Source organism: Cupressus sempervirens, chromosome 8 (genome assembly GCF_028749045.1).
Source record: "Cupressus sempervirens isolate cs-2001-9-10 chromosome 8, ASM2874904v1, whole genome shotgun sequence".
NCBI classification, from domain to species: Eukaryota; Viridiplantae; Streptophyta; class Pinopsida; order Cupressales; family Cupressaceae; genus Cupressus; species Cupressus sempervirens.
Window position 1 is genome coordinate 365,564,220 of NC_143125.1, and position 20,336 is coordinate 365,584,555.

Genomic DNA, 20,336 nt, shown 5'->3' on the forward strand with positions numbered 1-20,336 from the left:
TAAAAGAAATGGAAAGAGCTTCTTTTAAGCATGGTTGGAAATATCAAAGAAATTGGAGAATTTTCTGGAGGTTATGTCTCAATAGTTTGAAGGACGAAATCCCTTCAAGCTGAAAATCTTGACGCCATTGAAAGATATGGTCTTGAGATTCAACAGGGTAGCAATCCAAAAAAGTAGAAACGAAAAAGCAGTCCGAAAAAGCGGAACCGAAAAAGCAGGCGGAAAAAGCGGAATCGAAAAAGCAAGCGGAAAAAGCGGAACTGAAAAAGCAGGCGGAAAAAAGCGAATCCGAAAAAGCAGTTGAAAAAGCAAATCGGAAAAAGCAAAGCAGAAGGTGCAGCATTGTAGAAAATTATTACAGCCATCTACAATCAGCATTTTTGAGGGCAGATTTGAGGAGGGTTATTACAGTGGTATCAGAGCTTGCTTGCAAAGTGTTTGACGAAATGTCAAACAACTGAAGTATAAAGATTTTTGGTGTTTGAAGAAGTTATAACCTGTTGGGGTCATTACAGTGGTATCAGAGCTATAAGTCCTGCCATCCTGTGGAGGTCTTATAGGGAATTTGGAACAGCCAGATAGAGAGAAAAATGTTTGACAAAATGAATGCCGGTCCAGATCAGGGAAAGGAAAGATTCTTACAATTATTAGACACCTTAGCATAGGGACAGCAATTAGCAGAGCAAAGAGCACAAGAACAGAGTCAGAGATTTGAGCTTATGATGCGGATGATGGCTTGTCAAATGGGGTTGAATGCTAATGTGGGTGGAGGAAATAATCAGAATGGTAATAATCAGGATGGGACACATAATGGAGGCGAACAAGTTGGGAACAATTTCGGTCATGCACCCCAGCAAACTAGGACAGTGAGTTCGTGGGCCATGATTCCCATATTTCCTCCTAGAGCTCCAGAGCAGCCTGTACCAGAGCCCCAGATCACTGATATACAGGACCAGCTGAGGAGAGATTGGGAAGCCGGAGGTCCATATTTTATTGCTGCAATCACCTTTAGGGAGTATATAGATGTGTGGATGAAGCATATGCCACGTGGACATGACAGGAACCAGAGCTATGAGCTACAGAAGAAAGTAGGGAAACTTCAGTTACCATGTTATGATGGCTCGGAGAAGTCTACAGCAAGAGCTTGGGTTCAAAAGCTTGACACATATTTTCAAATGAACCCTATGCCTGAGAAAGAAGCTATTAAGTATGCAGCAATTCACCTGGATGGGTTAGCACACGAGTGGTGGCATCATGGTATGGTCACTATGGGTCATGCACACATTACCTCATATGTGGAGTTTACGGAGAGACTGATTGAACGCTTTGATAGGCCTAAGGATCATACCTTCCCTATGATAGGCAGAAACTTGTATGAGGAGTTTAACAGACATGCAGATTCGATACAAGGAGACTTTAGCACATCTTCAAGTAATGGTTTATCTGCATCATCTTCACAGGTAGAAGGGGTTTCAGATGTTGTGCAGGTTGAGCCAGTTGCATTAGAAGGTGATATCATAGGCACATCGGATTGCATGATTGACACAGATAGTGATTCCAGTACAGTTGGGCTGGATGAAGTTACAGCAGTTGAGGATACTGTCATGTTTGAGGATAGTACAGTTGATCAGAAAGTGAGCATTCAGGACTTTGCAGAAAATGAGTATCAAGCACAGTTGGATGCTTCTTCACATCATATAGAGGCTAGTAGCTCTTCACTTGGTTTGGCAAGCCAGCTGAAGACAAGGGACAAGGATATTGTCGCGACTTTATCTCATCATGACAGGATGTATGGATTGATTGAGAATCACATTTGGATGATTCAACTGCAGGAGAGACAAAAGGGATTCACAACAGGTTCTTCTTGTGACGACTTACAGCAGATCAAGGAAGGCATGGAGGCAATGAAGGTAAGTTACATACACCGACTTTCAGATCGCGATCATCTCCTTAATCTTGCAGGGATCTATTTAGATGCATTGAAGGAGGAGGAGGTTGACTAGCTTTCTCATGAGCTAGAGGATACTCGGAATTCCTTGGTGTGTATTCAGTTGGCTCTCCAGGATTCTGAGAGACATGTGGACGAGCTTTGTCTTGAGGTGAGCTCAGTTCGGGAGTTAGCGCTTATAGCAGGGACTCAGTTTTCTTTTACAGTCAGGTCACATGTTGATGATTTCTCAAAGATGACAGAGTTTACAAGAGAGTCCCAGGATCTAATTATTACAGATGACACCCAGGGGGATGTTGTGGATAGTTTTGAGGACTTAGTTTCCTCAGCAGTTTTTTATGGTACGGAGGGGTTGGACAGCGATGCTACAGTTTTTGATACTACGTATGTTGATATGAGCTTTGGAGTTGATTCGCAGGATATGGATGGTAATAGTCTAGAGACCAGTAACTTTGAGGATGCTCCTTTAGACAGTGTGTCAGAGGAGGTTTGTAGGAGACAGTCTAGCCAGTGCCATCATGTGTCTAGTCAGTTGAGAGTTAGTGAGCGAGACATTTCTATCGCTTGCCAGCATTTGGACGCTGCTCGTTAGTTGTTAGTAGTTTATGGATGGGGTTGTCCTACTAGTGATGAGCAGGGAGGTAGTTATCTTTCCTTGACAGAGATCCACTCTTTATGGGAGGCTATTCGGATTCTGAGACAGGATTATATGCAGTTGGTAGCCGACAAAGATTATCTTATGGAGTGGGGGAGTATAGCATACGATGCATTATTGGCCAAGGAAGATGAGGTGAGTGAGCTTACTCAGCAGCTCGAGGTGACTTCTGAGATTCTTGAGAGTACACAGTTGGCTTTCGAGGAGTCACAGTTTCATTTGGCTAAGGTGACCATGGAGTTAGAGCGATTGCAGTCTTTACCAGATTCTGTACAGTTACAAGCTGTGGTGTCTAGTGATCCGAGGATGTCCATGGTCAAGATTGTCAGAGACAGTGGAGATGGGGATGCATCCACCCTTGTTACTAACATTGGCATATCGGTTCCGTTCCTACTAGAGCCAGGTTCAGTTGAGTTGGGTGCTATAGTAGATTGTTGTGGTATGCCTGACATGGTGGTGGCCTCTAGTACTGATGGCACAGAGACTAGAGATGTTGTATCAAAGATCATGTGTGATGTTGGTGAGCCGACAGTTGGCATGGTTCCTGCTAGTGATACTACTCCCTTGGCGATGTCTTCGAAGGTAGTAGTTAGTTCCAGCTTGGTTAGTGATCGATTGCAGTTAGTTTCATCTGGGTTGCAGTCTGAGCCATTGACTAAGATTGGCGCATTCTATCGGCATTACATTGTGAGGTATGCTCATCAATTTACCTTTGATGACCATGTTGATGAGATGATGATATGGAGATATACTTTGATTCCTAGTGCTTGTCATCAGTTATGGGATGGTTTGACGCCACAGGATGAGAGTTGTGATGGGCATGACATGGCAATAGGTTCTGCAGTTGATAGCTTGATAATACATGACTTAGAGCAGGAGTTTGGGAGTGATGCTTCAGCGGTTGTTGTTATTGATTCTACTCCTTTGGTTATGACATCTCCTGACTTAGTTGGTGATCAGTCACAGTGGGTTGTATCACTTGTTCATGGTGAGTTGTTGACTGGGGTTGGTTCTTTTTATCAGCATTATACTGCAGGGTATGTACATCAGTTAGCATTTGATCCTTGTGTTGAGGAGTTGGTGGCAGGCAGATTTGGTTTGGGTTCCATTTCTTGCTGTTTATCTTGTGATGTCTTTTCACCATCAGCGGTGCATGGGAGTTATAATTATGAGACAGTGGCTCGTAATCTACAGAGTTGTGTTAACTGCAGTAGATGTACAATGTGTGGATTCTTTGTATTTGGTGCAATTTCATGTGGGAGTGGTCACCATTGTTGCAGAGTTGGATTGTACATTCCATATAGACCAGTGGGATGCGTTGATGGTATTTACTGTGTTGGCAGTTTGGGTTATCTACTCTACTTGGGTTCTGATATTTCGAGAGCTTGTTTCTCATGGGTTCTTGACTTTGGAGTTTGGGTGTGAGTTGTATTCACTAATTTGATTATGGATTCCTCTTGGTTAATTTTCAGAGGTTGTTGCAAGAGCCTATGTTGACTAACAGCAGTATAGTTCATGACTACATTTGGGATCCAGGTGGATTGATTGGGTTGTTGTTCGGCCATTGCTTGGGGACAAGCAATTTTGGGAAGGGCGGACTGTAATGCCCCCTTTTTAGCATTCATAGGATGATGTTGTCGTTAGCCTATTTCCCCACGGTCCTGTAGGCTAACCAGGACATTAAAGGGGCTTAGAGGCCATTTGGCCTAGATAGTTTCAGTTGCAGGTCTTTCTGAGGGGTTTTGAGGCAACTTTGGGCATACTTACTATTTATAGTAAGTCATCTTGGGCATGGGTGGACATCCAATGGCATCGGTATGTCGATGGTAATTGTTTAAAATCGACAAGAAGACTTGTTTATCATTGATAAGATTTGTTTTGCATTGATAAAGCTAGTTTATAAAGTTAAATTTAAATATTTAACTTTATTAATGCATAGACTATAGTTTGTGGGAAATATTTAAATTAAAAGAGTCCCTTTTATTTTATAACACATTGGAGACATAAGTTACATAAAGAGAGTTATGTTTTATCCCACATTGAGAAAACGAAGGACAGAGCTCTTGTGAGAACACTATAAAAGAAATGGAAAGAGCTTCTTTTAAGCATGGTTGGAAATATCAAAGAAATTGGAGAATTTTCTGGAGGTTATGTCTCAATAGTTTGAAGGACGAAATCCCTTCAAGCTGAAAATCTTGACGCCATTAAAAGATATGGTCTTGAGATTCAACAGGGTAGCAGTCCGAAAAAGTAGAAACGAAAAAGCAGTCCGAAAAAGCGGAACCGAAAAAGCAGGGGGAAAAAGCAGAATCGAAAAAGCAAGCAGAAAAAGCGGAACTGAAAAAGCAGGCGGAAAAAAGTGAATCCAAAAAAGCAGTCGAAAAAGCAAATCGGAAAAAGCAAAGCAGAAGGGGCAGCATTGTAGAAAATTATTACAGCCATCTACAATCAGCATTTTTGAGGGCAAATTTGAGGAGGGTTATTACAGTGGTATCAGAGCTTGCTTGCAAAGTGTTTGACGAAATGTCAAACAACTGAAGTATTAAGATTTTTGGTGTTCGAAGAAGTTATAACCTATTGGGGTTATTACATAACATGCATAACAACAGTATAAACACATTTCATGAGGTCATGCATTCATAACATATTGTAGTTTATTATCCCTAAAGCTACCTCTTGAGAGGTTACTAATAAGTGCCTTGAACACATAGTTTGTAAAAATTATAGTTGATGCCGGAAATCGTCATTGAGTTGTCAAGTCAAGACTTATGGCCATGCTTAGTAAAAAGATATGTAAATTGATGTTTACTTTTTATTTATTTTTGTAATTATAAAAATCAACTTTCTATGCTTGTAGGATCATTTCCTATTAATGCTAATTTACTAATCTCTAGTTTTTAGCCATTTGTCAATGTTTATTAGATTTTTTCTTCAGAACTTGTGTTGCGATCAATTGTTGGTCTCTGCTTTAACGAGAAGAAAGTTGTCTCCGTTTGTGCTTGATAATATAACTTCAAATGTCAAAACCTCACTACTTGTCTTATAAGGTGTTTGCCCCTAAAAAGAGTAGCAGAATATAACTGATAGAAAGTTCATGGGGAAGACCATAAAATGGGAAGACATTTATATCCGTCAAATAAAAAATAAAAGCACATGGTTGAGATGTAAAGCATGATAGGGTGGGGAAATTAGTGTCAGTGGAACATTTGTTTGCACTGAAACATGGCATTTGCATTAATGAAGTGAAAATGCTACCTAAAGGAGATCACTCTTTGAAGAGACACTTGAGAGAAGCTGACAAAACTTGGTAATATGATAATAATATAGATAGAATGGAGAATGAATGAGTATAAATTCTTGGAGGCCTTTGATACATGACATGTTAGTATGGCATAGATGACATAATAGTAATTATTAAACTATTTATTAATTTTTTAGTGTCCAACTCTCGAAAAAGCTTAAAACCCCATTACTTACTTTATTTAAGGAACAAAGAGAGTGGCCGATATTCCATATCTTTGATCTAATGATTCCTTGAAGAGGAGCCTCGCAATGAGACTCAAAATTTTGGAGTCAAAAACCATGATGCAGTTATATCTAGACATATGTAATTATTTTTAACTCTACCTATGAAAATCTTATATCTTCAATTGATTGATTTCATCAAGTTTTGTGAGTTTAGAGGTAACGGATTGTAATATCCCTTGCCCAAACTGACTGATTTTAGCTCAAGGAATATTGTCAAACATTTGTATTGCTGCCTTTCAATGCTAAGAAATTTAGAATGTTCGCAATTAATATTACAATGAATTAATATGCAAGTGCAGTTCTTTTGATATTTTCAATGCATATACATAGAAACTAGATATGAAATGCATACCTACAGCCAACTGACATTTTGACAAACAATTGACATACAACTAATATGCTGATCATATATGCTATTAGATGGACATTTCGTCAAACAAATGGTATGCAACATGTATCTCCTTTATTGAATTCATAAACATGTACAATGTTACTATGAGTTTGCCAAGACAAATGGCTTCCAATAATGACTACAGTAATGCCAAAATCTGATTCTGAATCATCACAGCAAAATCATATACCCTAAAACAAATACAATGTTAACTACTAATAGCTGCAAGAGGAACCTGATAACAGTGATGCCTAAGAATGGAGATGAATCAAGCATAAGTACTGTAGCGCGGCATCGTTCTTGCGTACTTTAGTAGCCAACAATAATTGTATTCTCCAATTTAAACACAAATAGAACTCCTGAATTGAAGCTCTCCTGAATACCAAATTTAGTGGATATTTCACCACCTCAAATGGTTGCAACACTGAAGAGTTGATGCTCTCCGATGGTTGACTGAAATTAGAAACCTTATTTTTTTCTCCCAAGTTCTTATCAAATGCAATTCACATAATCGGATGATTAACAATGAAGCTCTCACCTCTATTTATTCTTTTCCTTCACCCTTTGAGAAGGAAATAAAATATTATTTAATTGCATTCTCTAAAAGCTTCCCCCTTTCCAATACAATAATTAATTGCATTTCTAGAAAATGCACTCTCTAGAAGCTTCTCCCTTGCAATACAATAATTAATTGTGCTTCTAGAAAATTAAATTAATTAAATATAAAGTCACCTTTTAATTTTAAATTTTTTTAATGACTTCATAAGAAATTAATATAATCAATTTCTTTTTATTTCTTCGCTTAGCTTTCAGAGAATGTAAAGGCTAAGAACCTCATTGAGTTGCTAAAGAGATGAGGACATTATAGTCCGCCCTTCCTAAAATTGCTTGTCTTTAAGCAACTTCAAGTCCGGATGTTGCAAAATCTCCTTATTCTCCCATGTCACATCCTCTACTGGCAAGTCCTTCCATTTCACCAAATACTCCCTTATAGTACACCGCCTCAAGTTTTTTTCCCTGAATTCAATGATAGCCTCTGGCACCAATGCCAATTTTCCCTTATCATCCAAGGGTGGAAGCATTGTAGAAGGAACAATATGATGTCCTAGCGCCTTCTTGAGGCGTGACATATGAAAAATGTTGTGCACCTTGCTCTTCGCCAACAAGTCTAACTCATAAGCCACCTCTCCCACTTTCCTGATAATCCTGAATGGACCATAGTATTGTGGCTTAAGTTTCTTGCGACCACTCTTCTTGAGAGTGGATTGATGGTAAGGCTGCAACATAAGATACACCATATCTCCAACCTCAAAAGTCTGCTCAGTCCTCTTCTGATTTGCATACTACTTCTGCTGATTCTGTGCCTCGGTTATATTATCCTTAAGAGTCTTAACAATGTCTTGAGTCTCCTGTAACAAATCACCTGCACCAAGCACTCTACTATCACTCAAAAGTAGATCCATAAAATTGGGTGCCTCATATCCATACGGGCCATAAAGGGTGACATCTGAATAGACATGTGATAAGTGGTATTCTAGTACTACTCACAGAGATAAATCCACTTTACCCATGCCTTTTGTTTCCCTGCTATATAATTTCGGAGATATCCCTCCACCCATTTATTCACTATCTCTCTCTAACCATCTGTCTAAGGGTGGTAGCTAGTACTTGGAGTGAGCTCTGTTGCACACCACTTGAATAACTCCTACCAAAAGTGACTCATAAACTTGTTGTCTCTGTCACTCACAATGCTCTGAGGTAAGCCATGTAATCTGAAGATCTCCTTGAAGAACAACTCTGTCACCTGTATAGCAGTGTATGTAGCAGCGATCAGAAAGGTGATCGGAAAGAAGTGTGCAAACTTTGTAAGGCAAGCCACAACCACATATATGTAATCCCTGCCTTGGGCTCTAGGCAGTCCTATGATGAAGTCCATAGATAAGCACTCCCACTTCCTATCAGGAATCGAAAGTGGCTGAAGTAAACCGGCTGGATAGGAGTGTTCCTGCTTATTCTGCTGGCAGGTGGGACACTCCCTAACATACTGGAGTACTTCTACTTTGAGCCCTTTCCATGTGAAGCACTCTCTAATTTGCTGGTATGTCTTGTAGAAACTAGGATGTCCTTCCATAGTTGAATCATGAAAAGATTTTAGAATCATCCTCCTCACTGTTGAGCTTGGGAGCAACAATATTCACCCTTTGTAAATGATGAGCTCATTTGAAACGGTGTATCTTTTGACCTAAATAGTTCCATCTATAAATCTGACTGTCTACACATACTTTGCATACTCTACAAGCGTCTCCAATCCTCTGATATGTCTGTCAATAAGCTCAAATGGGGCCTACGTGATAAAGCATCAACAAATACATTCTGTGTCCACTTAAAATATGTAATATCAAAGTCATAAGACTGTAACTTGCCCACCCACTTCTACTGCCTATCATTGACATCTCACTGCCCCAAAAAGTGTTTTAGGCTATTATGGTCGATTTTGATACAAAATTTTCTACCTACCAAATATTGCCTGAATTTAGCCAAAACATGCATAATGGCTAACATCTCCTTATCATATATGCTGAAGCTCCACTCTGGCCCTCTTAATTTCCTGCTCTCATAAGCAATAGGGTGCTTCTCTTGCATAAGCACCGCTCCAATGCCCTCTCCGGAAGCATCACAGTGTAGCTCAAAAGGTTTGCTGAAATTTGGTAACGCTAACATTGGACAGAAAGTCATAACTCCTTAAATTTCTCTAAACACTCCTATGCCTCAAGAGCCGACAAGAAAGCTCCCTTTCTCATCAAATCTGTCAAGGGTGCTGCATGCCTTGAATATGCATCCACAAACCTCCTCTAGAAACCACATAATCCCAGAAAGCCCCTTAATTGTGTAAGGTTCACTGGTGAAGGCCACTCCACAATGGCACAAATCTTTGCAGGATACATGTGTACGCCTTCTGCACTGATGATATGACCCAAATACGACAACTCTGTCATACCCAAATCACATTTCGACTCCTTTGCATACAAGGACTCTCTGCCCAATATATCCAACACCATGTCAAGGTGAACCAAATGCTCCTCCCAAGATCTACTGTACACCAAGATATCATCGAAGAAGACAAGTACAAATTTCCTCAACTGAGGATGGAAAACCCTATTCATTGTTGCCTGAAAAGTAGTAGGTGCATTAGCCCAAATGGCATAACTACAAACTCAAAATGACCACAATGACATCTAAAGGATGTCTTCTTGATGTCCTACTCTCTAACTTTGATCTGGTGATAATCTGATTTCAAACCAATTTTTGAGAAGAAGCAAGCTCCATGAAGCTCATCTATCAACTCATCGATCTTGGGAATGAGGTACCTGTTTTTAATTGTCTTCCTATTAAGCACCTTGTAATCAATGCACATCCTTAATGTTCCATCCTTCTTCACCAACACCACTGAAGAAGCGAAAGGACTTACTTGGTCTAATGTGGTCCATAGCAACTCCTTTATGGTTTTTTCAATTTCATCCTTCAATCTTTTTGGATGCTTGTAAGGTGTAATCATGACGAGCTTAGCCCCCTCCTCTAACTCAATGATTTGCTCAATACCCTTGTCTGGTGGTCTACGTGGTGGAATGTCACTGAACACCTTAGAGTGTTTAACTCTAAGCTCCTGAACATCAGGAGGATATTTAGTCTTTTGCTGCCCCTCCTGTGATGGCATCAACATGCACTCTGCTGCCCACTCTACTTGATCATGTCGAATCAATCTAGTGATCCTCCGAAAGAGACCATTATGAAATCACTGTCGCCGATTGCCTTAAGAATTTGTGTCTTCTCATTCACTTTAAACCTCATCTCCATCTCCTTGAGATTAAGATTGAATTCACCAATATCATGCAACTAACTCATCCCAAGGACTATAGTTGTATCTTCCATGGGCACAACATAGAAATCTGCCTTAAAGGCATAATTATTAACTTCCAAAGGGAGTCCAGTGTTCTTACGATCACAATTGAGGACATAGCCATCCACTACCCTCACTCTAATTCCCCCAAACTCCTCTGTTTGTATGCCACGCCTCTCCACCAACCTAGCATCAATGAAATTATGAGTGGCACCAGTATCAAACAAAGTTATAACCCGCTGTCCAGCAAGTACTCTCATTCAAAATGATCCTTCCTGCTTAATACTAGTGAGACGAGCTTCCCTAAGTTGCTCATCTCCTTCCCCATCTCTGGACTCCATTTTAGACAAGTTTTTAGCCTTGTATTCCTTTTTTTCACCATCTATTTCCTCTATATCAGACTGCTGGTCTGAATTATCTGATTCTGATTCCTCATAGTATGCCCACATAATTTTGTTAGCTTTGCCCTTTGGTCTAAGAGGACAGTCATGGTTTGCATCATAGGGTCCTTTACAGTAGAAACATAATTTTTTTTCCTCAAATCATTTAATGTTTCCTTGTCAAAAGGTGCTAGAGTTTTATTTTTAGAATCATTTTAAAAATCAATCTCTTTGTGGTTTTTTATAAAATGGTTGTTATCCTTACTAGAAGATGCTCCTTTGGACTGAAATTTGTTTGTTGGAACTGCATGTTCCATACTTCTTGCCTTTTTCATAGCTTCCTGTAAATAAATGGGATTAAATGCCTTTATCCAACCTCTCAGTGGTTCGGATAGGCCCTCAATGAAAATAACTATCAATCTACGCTCTGAAATGTTTGGCACCATGATTGCCAACCGCTGAAAGTCACCAATGAAATACTCCAAGTTGCTTGTTTGTTTCAGTTGTGCTAATTCCCGGAAGTAAACCTTTGGATCTTTCTTGTCAAATCTTTCAACCAACCTATCCACGAAATCCTGGTACTCTATCACCTGATTATGCTGAAGTGTTACCATACTATGGTACCACCAATCATGTGTTACTCCCTCCAAATGCAAAGTGGCATATTTGATAGCTTCAATCTCTGTCATTGGCCTCAGTGCCAAGAATGTGTCAAGCTTATGAATCCAAGCTTGAGCTGTCATCTTACCATTCCCATCAAATTTAGGCATAGTAAGCTTGCCTGTAGCCCTCTTCAACTCACTATTTTGACCCCTAGGCCTCCTATCCCATCTGAGTGACCTGTAATGTTTTCTCCTCTGATTTACAAAACGTTCAAAGGTCATCCTCTCTCGAACTTGCGGTGCCAATAATTCTCATTCATCATTTGTAGTTATAAGGATATCTGCAAATGTCTCATCCTCAACTTCCTCTGTTGGTTCCTATACTGGTTCCTCTCTAACAAAAGTAGGACGTGTGGGCATGTCTGCTATTTTGGAAAGAGTTCTATGAGTTCTAGGTGATCCCACTGCACTCTTGTTATCCCCTTGTTCCAAATTCCGTCTGTCCTGTGGGTTTATGCACTCAACCATGGTGGTGAGTGCTTGCAAGGCCTGAGCCATTCGCTCGTCTTGTAACCATTGTTCTGAAAATTTTCGTTGTTCCCTGATCCTCATTCCTATTGTCTCTTGGTGGGCTACGCTCTTGCTTGTCACCCATGGTGTCTGGTTGCCTAATAAAATCTTGTTCCCTGTCAAACAAAGCTCAGCGGATAGTGAAAAATCTGTGAGAGCCAACCTCAGGTGGCTTGTGATTGCTAAACCCTCAGGATGGCAGCATTTAACTCTGATACCAATGTAATATCCCTTGCCCAAACTGACTGATTTTAGCTCAAGCAATATTGTCAAACACTTGTATTGCTGCCTTTCAATGCTAAGAAATTTAGAATGTTTGCAAATGATATTGCAATGCCTCTTACAATGAATTAATATGCAAGTGTAGTTCTTTTGATTTTTTTTTAATGCATATACATGGAAACTAGATATGAAATGCATACCTATAGCCAATTGACATTTTGACAAACAATTGACATACAACTATTATGCTGATCATATATGCTATTAGAAGGACATTTCGTCAAACAAATGATATGCAACATGTATCTCCTTTATTGAATTCATTCTCATTTACAATGTTACTATGAGTTTGCCAAGACAAATGGCTTACAATAATGACTACAGTAATGCCAAAATTTGATTTTGAATTATCATAGCAAAATCATATGCCCTAAAAAAAATTACAATGTTAACTACTAATAGCTGCAAGAGGAACTTGATAATAGTGATGCCCAAGAATGGAGATGAATCAAGCATAAGTACTGTAGCGCGACATCGTTTTTGTGTACTGTAGCAGCCAACAATAAATGTATTCTCTAATTTAAGCACAAATAGAACTCTTGAATTGAAGCTCTTTTGAATACCAAATTCTGTGGATATTTCACCACCTCAAATGGTTGCAACACTGAAGAGTTGACGTTCTCCAGTGGCTGACTGAAATTAGAAACCTGAGTTTCTTCTCCCAAGTTCTTATCAAATGCAATTCACAATAATCAGATGATTAACAATGAAGCTGTCACCTCTATTTATTCTTTTCTTTCACCCTTCTAGAAGGAAATAAGATATTATTTAATTGCATTCTCTAGAAGCTTCCCCCTTTTCAATACAATAATTGATTGTATTTCTAGAAAATGCACTCTCTAGAAGCTTCTCCCTTGCAATACAATAATTAATTGTGCTTCTAGAAAATTAAATTAATTAAATATAAAGTCACCTTTTAATTTTAATTTTTTAATGACTTTATAAGAAATTAATTTAATCAATTTCTCCTTATTTCTTCACTTAGTCTTTGGAGAATGTAAAGGCTAAGAACTCCACTGAGTTGCTAAAAAGATGGGGACATTACAGGGATTGTGTGCTCAATTTCTTTCTACACAACTAGAACTGGCCTCTTGTAGATTTTTAACCAGCTAAAAATTAAACAACACCGAGCCCATTTGATCTCAGATTTGTCATGTGTTGTGCTTGGTGATAAAGATACTGGATTTGTTAATTAACATGGTATCAGAGCAAGGCTATAAATGTAAGAAAGAGGAAAAATGACACGTCAATCAGAATTACAGACCGGATCAAAGATCGAATATGAGAATTATAGAAGAAAAAAAAAGAAGAGAAACGACAGAGAAGACAAGATATTTTTCCTCGACCTGTAGCATTGACTTATTCACTTGACTTTCTTGCAACGATAACGAACTCAGGCCAACCTTTTTTTATAAGAAATATTGCAATCTCTGGGATGGAAAAATAAATAAATGAAAAATGTGGCATAGGCATTGAACAAAATAGATAATAAAAGAATGGCCACCAGTCAGAAAAAAAAGAAGAGAGCAGATAAATTAAAAAGAGGATGCATACTATAGAATATTAAAAGGAATAAGAAAATGAAGTGTGGGGTCCTAATTGGCTTGACTTGATAATTGGGGATCCTCAAGCACTCAAAGGAAAAATGCAGGAAACAAATCATACACCATTTCCGCTATATCCAATTCGCATATGTCATCAAATTATTAAATGGGGGGGGGGGGATTATATTTGAATTAAAGGACAGACCCTAATATACAGTGGCATATATTAAAAGAAGTTTCAGTACATATTGAAAGAGTGAATACCTACGTGGATCCTTCCGAATGGGAAATATGTGAACAACGTATCATGAACTGTACAAACCGCTCAAGCATCAACGTGGAGCCACCACATATGCAGAATATAAGATGGGGAGAAGATTTAATATAAAAGAAAAGGCAGTCATCCAACGTGAATAATTATTGAAAGATCCTCTTCCTTCGATTCACAGGCCACGTGGATAAATGTGGACCCATCACAAGTGTGGAGCAGTAACAAAGGTATATAAAGAAAATTATGTTCGTTGTCCATCTCTTTCGGAGTTCCCAAGGATAACTGGTTTGCCAAATTTGGAAAAGACAAGGCTTAATGTGTGTGATAAAGTGAACGAGACACTTGATTGTAGAGCATGTGTAAAGCTTCAAAAGTATCTGTCTTTGAGGATTTCTAGATGGCTCACATTCCATTGATCGATGGTTGTTACAGCCTGTCCAAAAAATCATTCTCAACATATGTGAACAAGTGACAGAATGTTCAGGTAAGGCTGAGAAAAGTGCTTTAGAGATTGTAGCATTATAGGTGCTCCATCTACAATGATAACATGAAAGGTCTGCCAAAGATGGATGGCTGCTAAGCATTAGAGAGAATCAAAGTGAGTTGGAAATTGAAGGAGGTCCATTATTACTTTCACTGCTACGAATATGACGATCTTGAGTTTTCCTTGGATCACCAGAAAGATGAGGCATTCCCTAACATAGATGAAGATACACATATTTTGTATTGATAATTAGTAACAAATAGAAAATGTAAACTGCGGTCTTGAGAATCTCTCGACGTCTCAGTACATATAACACTCACTATTACAGTAGAATGAAGACAATAGCACAAACATCTGTTTGGAAATCCCTATTGATGTCCAAGGTTTAAATTTTTTAAAAAAATAAAAATAAAAATAAATAAATAAATAAATAAATAAATAAATATATATATATATAGATATGGATATATAGATATATAATAATAAACAAATATGTTGGAGCTCAAAATCTTATATTTTCCTAATCCATCAGGGAGGAAGTTAGGAGGGACAAATGGGACCCAAATAAAATAAAATATATTTGCTCAAACAAGCAAGAGGAGATAACTTTTATTGGACCTACACATTGAGGAGAATGTGTCAAATTAGAAGAGATATTATCTATGCACAATTGGAATACAGGGAATACTATACATATCCATAGGGAGGTAATTTCCTATGATAAAATCATAGTGTATGAGCAAAAGATTCTCATCAAGCATAGTACTACATATTTGATAAACATCACATTAAAGGAAACAATTTTACTGGTATTGAATCATTGCATATATATGTGAATTAGAAACATCTTACAAAGATAACACACACACTATCAATATTAAGTTACAAGTACATAGTTGAAGAAGAAATCTCTCACAAATTAGAAGAATCAATCCCTAAATTCCTCTAAATTGGATAGGGGACATTATAGTGAGTGAAGTGGAAAGACTATGATGGTCAACTTATTAAAGTAATGCATATTAACAAAGACAGTCCTAATCTTTGTGATTATGAGTAGCAAACAAGACTTCAATAGGCATACTTGATGGACATCCAAGTCAGCACAGAAATAAAAACACAACAATCATTAATGTGGAATTGAAGTTTTTACCTTGACGGCACATCAACATTTAATAAACTAGAGGATTTGCCTAAATAGACTGTCAAATAGACTAAGGTTCTTAGATCTATTAAACAAAAAAAAGTTTTTCATACTTGAATATGATGCAAAATTGTTCGACAATATAAGAGTGAGAACTTCACATTGTGGTGGGGAAATGATAAACTATGTTCCAATCTTACTTGAACCATCTTTAAAGGGAAGATGTTCCATTCATGTGAAGATAAGTATTTCTTACCTTTAAGTATCACATTTATCTTCTCACTATATTCTCTCTATTAATTGTATTTCTATATGCACTATGAAGAGTCATTTCCTTGGTCTTTTCTTTTGTCTTTGGAGATGTTCTTGCAAGAAGAGATGCTTGATACTTTACACGGGCTACCAATATTATAGTAGCTTCAAAGAACTAGTGATATAGAATTCATTGGTCATCTGATGATCAGGCTGGATAAAGTGAGACCTTTGAAGCAAATATCCTTGATGATTGAGATCATGAGTATTTTTCTATATTTAGAGGGAGTATGACACTTCATCTAAGGCAACGCAAGAGCTTAGAAGAATAATATTCAGAGGGAGTCTAGAAATACGTTTGTATGACTGCATGATTTTGATGGGCCTAATATTGAGTGCATCATGAAGAAGTATTGACTTATCACTAGAAAATCAAAAGATTGATATCAGATTCAAAGTGAGTTTGATAGGCATCCTTGGGTGAAGAGAGCTTTTGAGGAAGTAACTAGATGACTTGACTTCCCAGGATTGATGTTCAGAGGGAGAATTTTGAGGTGCAATCCTTTGTAAATGAGATCTTCTCTATGAGAAGTTCTAGGTAAAATTTATTGTAATGTATTCTTCTCTATGAGATTGAATTAAGGTGAAAGCCTTTGTACCACCCTCTGACCTGGTTCATGGTGGTTACTATTTCACATATGATATGTAATGAAAGATGACGATCTTTCATTGACATGTATAAACAGAAGGTAACCATTGTAAGGTGACGATCTTATAAATGGGAGACCTATTATCATGACAAACTTCATTAAGTTGTCCCAGAGTTCTGGAAGTCATGATAACGAACAAAAAGTAACTATTGTAAGGTGACGACTTTATCAATAGTTGATCTATCTCCTAACACTAAAATGTTGGATCAAATTTTATCATTGTTCTTCATGCCGGATTTTGCCAGACACCTTGATAACCATCGTGGTTCTTTGGGCCGGATTTTGCCGGACACCATGAAAATCAATTGTTATGGTTCTTCAGGCTGGATTTGCCAGACACCATAACTTGATAGACCACACTCAAAGTGTGTTTAATCTTGTATTATATCTTCTTCAATTCCCTCCTCGCTAAAGAGGGAGTATTGAAAAATTTAGCCTCATAGTGAATTGAAGCAAATTCCATATGTAATATATATATGTGTGTTGATGGATTTATGTTGATATCCTTATATATGTCATTCCAAGAATATCATACTGAGACGATATCTCTTCATATACTTGAGAGCACAAGATGTTCTACAAATCCTCCCTAGCTAAGAGGGAGTGTTAGAGTTATAGCTTCAGTTGGATAAATTCGTTATGAGATACATTGTTGTATTTGGTAAATCATCATTTTCTATATATACATATTCATGTAATAATATTATATATAATATACACACACATATAAAATACAAATTATTAATTAAATGATGATTAAACCTTGGAGACATGAGACATGTCTCCTCTCATATTTATATGAGATCCAAATCTGCATTTGGAACATATATATAACAATGACAATATAATTACATTTGCAGAAACCGATCCATGTTAGTCAACACGATTATGTTGCTTTATTTTACAATATGTTTTACAAGTATCTTAATTTCCTTGTATCCTTTTGTTAGTGCAGCATGAGTTCTGGAAGTATTGCTTGATGGCCCCCATCTAGTGAAATTTATTATATAAGCTGTTATTGATCCCAACCCTCTAGCTGGCCACGTGGGCATCTTGAGAAAAGTACCATGAATAAAAGATCTGCAAGTTTTATTGGATTTTGTTTGATAATGACTGGCCTGCATTTAAGTCAGTCCCTCGATGAGCTATGATATCCATCCCAGCATTAACAACTTGTTACATTAGTATATAATACTGACTAGTCATATTGTGCGTGATGCGATGGTTAACTTGTAAACTTTTTTGGTTAAGCAAATACTTGATGACATAGGACTGGGAATTTCAATCGAAAACTTACATGATGCACCTAAAGCACATTGATTTTGTTTAACTATAGAGTTTCCCTTGCTTGCTTTGTGGGCATCAAACTGATGATGGTCATTAAAATCAACCATAAACAAAAAGGAAGAGCTGATTGACATTGCGAATTTTGTTTTACTCAAACAGTGCTTTCTTGCTTATTATTTCCTAAGATGATATAGCTAGCAAGAACAGTGTCATGGGATAACAGAACGAGAATAAGACGTATTGTTGGATATTGATATCTCTATCTCCAGACAGAATGCCAGGTGTAATTGATGAATTTCTACTGGATAATTAGTGGCTGAAATTTCAATTGTGTACATCTGAACAGTTTATTCTTGTTTTGACACTCCTAAGAGGAGATAACTAGCAACAGTAATGCTTTGCTAATATAACTAGAATGATATCTATGGTTATATTTATGTCTTGGTCACCGGGAGAGAATACCAATTTTATATGATGAATGCTTATGAGTTATTGCAATTCAGATAGATTTTTTATAATACAGATTTGCTGATTACTCATCCTTGTTTTGTTTTTGAAAATGTGGCATCAGAGGTCTTTGAGATTAGGTACATGACAAAGTGAGAAGTGCATGCTGTACACTTTTTTCTAGCATTTATGAAGGTTGCTGTGAACTGGGAAATCTTACGTAAAAGATGACCATGAAGTTTTGGTTACGTTGAACTTTAAAAGGTTTTCTTTCTTTGTGAATCTATTATTAGTGCAAAGTTTGCTGCTGTTATTGCTAGAAGATTTAGTTTCTTTATATTTATTTTGAGCTCCTTTAGCTCCTTAACTATTGAAAATGCTTTAGATATAGTGAATTTTGAGTAATACTGTGCCATTGGATCAGAATGACAAACTCCTCCTTTTCTTTGGGGAAGATGTTGTAGTTCTTTAGTCATCTTCTATGTTAGATTTTCAAAGCTAATTTGAAGCCTTCATTTTAGGCACTGGCTAATGCTTATCCTTCAGTAAATGTCTACTTTTGTGTAAATGTTTGAGCGGTGGTTCTCATTTCAGTACTTTTTACATTACTGTTCAAGCTAAATTTGTACATCAGGCAAATAGCTATGTTACTATTTATAGGGAGATGTAAGCATTTCAATTCAGTTCTCGTATTATTTTGTCATTAAAGGCTCAGTATTTCCGTGTTGAAGAAACAGAACCCTTGGACGATAGACAATATATATGTTTAATTGTTTAGTCATTTAGGAAGTTTTTACAATCATCAATTTCTATGATGTATACATGGAAATACCACATTGGCTACAGGGTACATATTTTGTTCTATATTAATTGAAATGTGCAAAGCAGTTCTTGCAGAATTAAGTTCTATATTAATGGCTTTTTCAATGAAAAATCTGTATTGTTGGTTGAAACCCTTTTAAACGCAAAGCTACTCTAGTTGAGTGTCTTCACGGTGGTCCGAAATTTAAGGGAGAAATTCCAAAAACTGTATTCATGAGCATTGCTATTTATGTTACAATTTTTGCTGCATTTATTTGTCAAAAATATTGTTGTGCTGAGAGGCATTTATCAGTCATACAAGGATGCAATCAATCTTGGTAAACAAGAATTCCTTTTGAATAAATTTGATGTTTAAATGAGAGTTGCATCACAGCTGTCTGTTTATGATGGAAATAACAGCTATCTTTACATGAAAACTATTACAATAATAGATAAGACGTCTATTATTAGTTAATGGTTATCTTGTAAATATCTTTAGCTTTAATTTGCTTTCGTTTTTTGCTTTCTCTGGAATAGAATGTTTCTATTCTTTACGATCGTTTCCTAAGGAAACATCGTCTCTTCCTTTTGTATAAATTGACCTTTCGGTCTCTGTTATTAATAAGCAAGTATTTACCAATTACCTTGTAATATGGTATCAGAGCTAAATACTTAAATTTTTTCGGAAAAATTTATAATTTCTTCTTGAAATTATTTGTTTAAATTTTTCCAAAATTATTTCAGCTAATTTCTCCAAAACCCACCTAGGGTTTTTCTGCTTGGAGAAATTCTCGAATTACGGGTCTGCCAATCGCGTGGAAATCGTGGCCATTTTTTGAAGACTCGCGTTTTTGGGGTGAAAATCTGCATGTTTCTGTATCAAATCTTCATGCTCTTAGCCGTCTCAGTCTGTCATCGTGCTCTGGGAAGCAGATTCGACCATTTTTCATCAAGAAATCTGAAGTTTTTTCAAGTTTTTTTCAGCTAGGGCCGTTTTTTTTCGAAACCCTAATTTTTGGGGTCGAAAAAATATTTTGTTTGCAGATTCTTAGTGGGTTTTTCGAGAACTCAACTGGGTTGTCGTCCGTTTTTTCTGGGTGCCTCGATTTTTGAGCTAGCGGATTCAAAAAACGACAACAGATTTC

At 37.3% G+C, this 20,336-nt stretch overlaps 1 protein-coding gene across 1 annotated transcript in view; it reads left to right on the forward strand.

Annotated features, from left to right (window-relative positions):
- The window catches only part of LOC149542842 (Ribosomal protein S21 family protein), a 59,482-nt gene extending 40,524 nt beyond the window's left edge, over nucleotides 1-18,958 (forward strand). Inside the window, exon 2 of the mRNA XM_089797732.1 lies at nucleotides 18,515-18,958. Within this exon, the coding sequence (XP_089653858.1) occupies nucleotides 18,515-18,524 (10 nt within the window). The 3' untranslated portion in view covers nucleotides 18,525-18,958. The remainder of the gene's footprint in view (nucleotides 1-18,514) is intronic.
- Nucleotides 18,959-20,336: the final 1,378 nt, after the last annotated feature.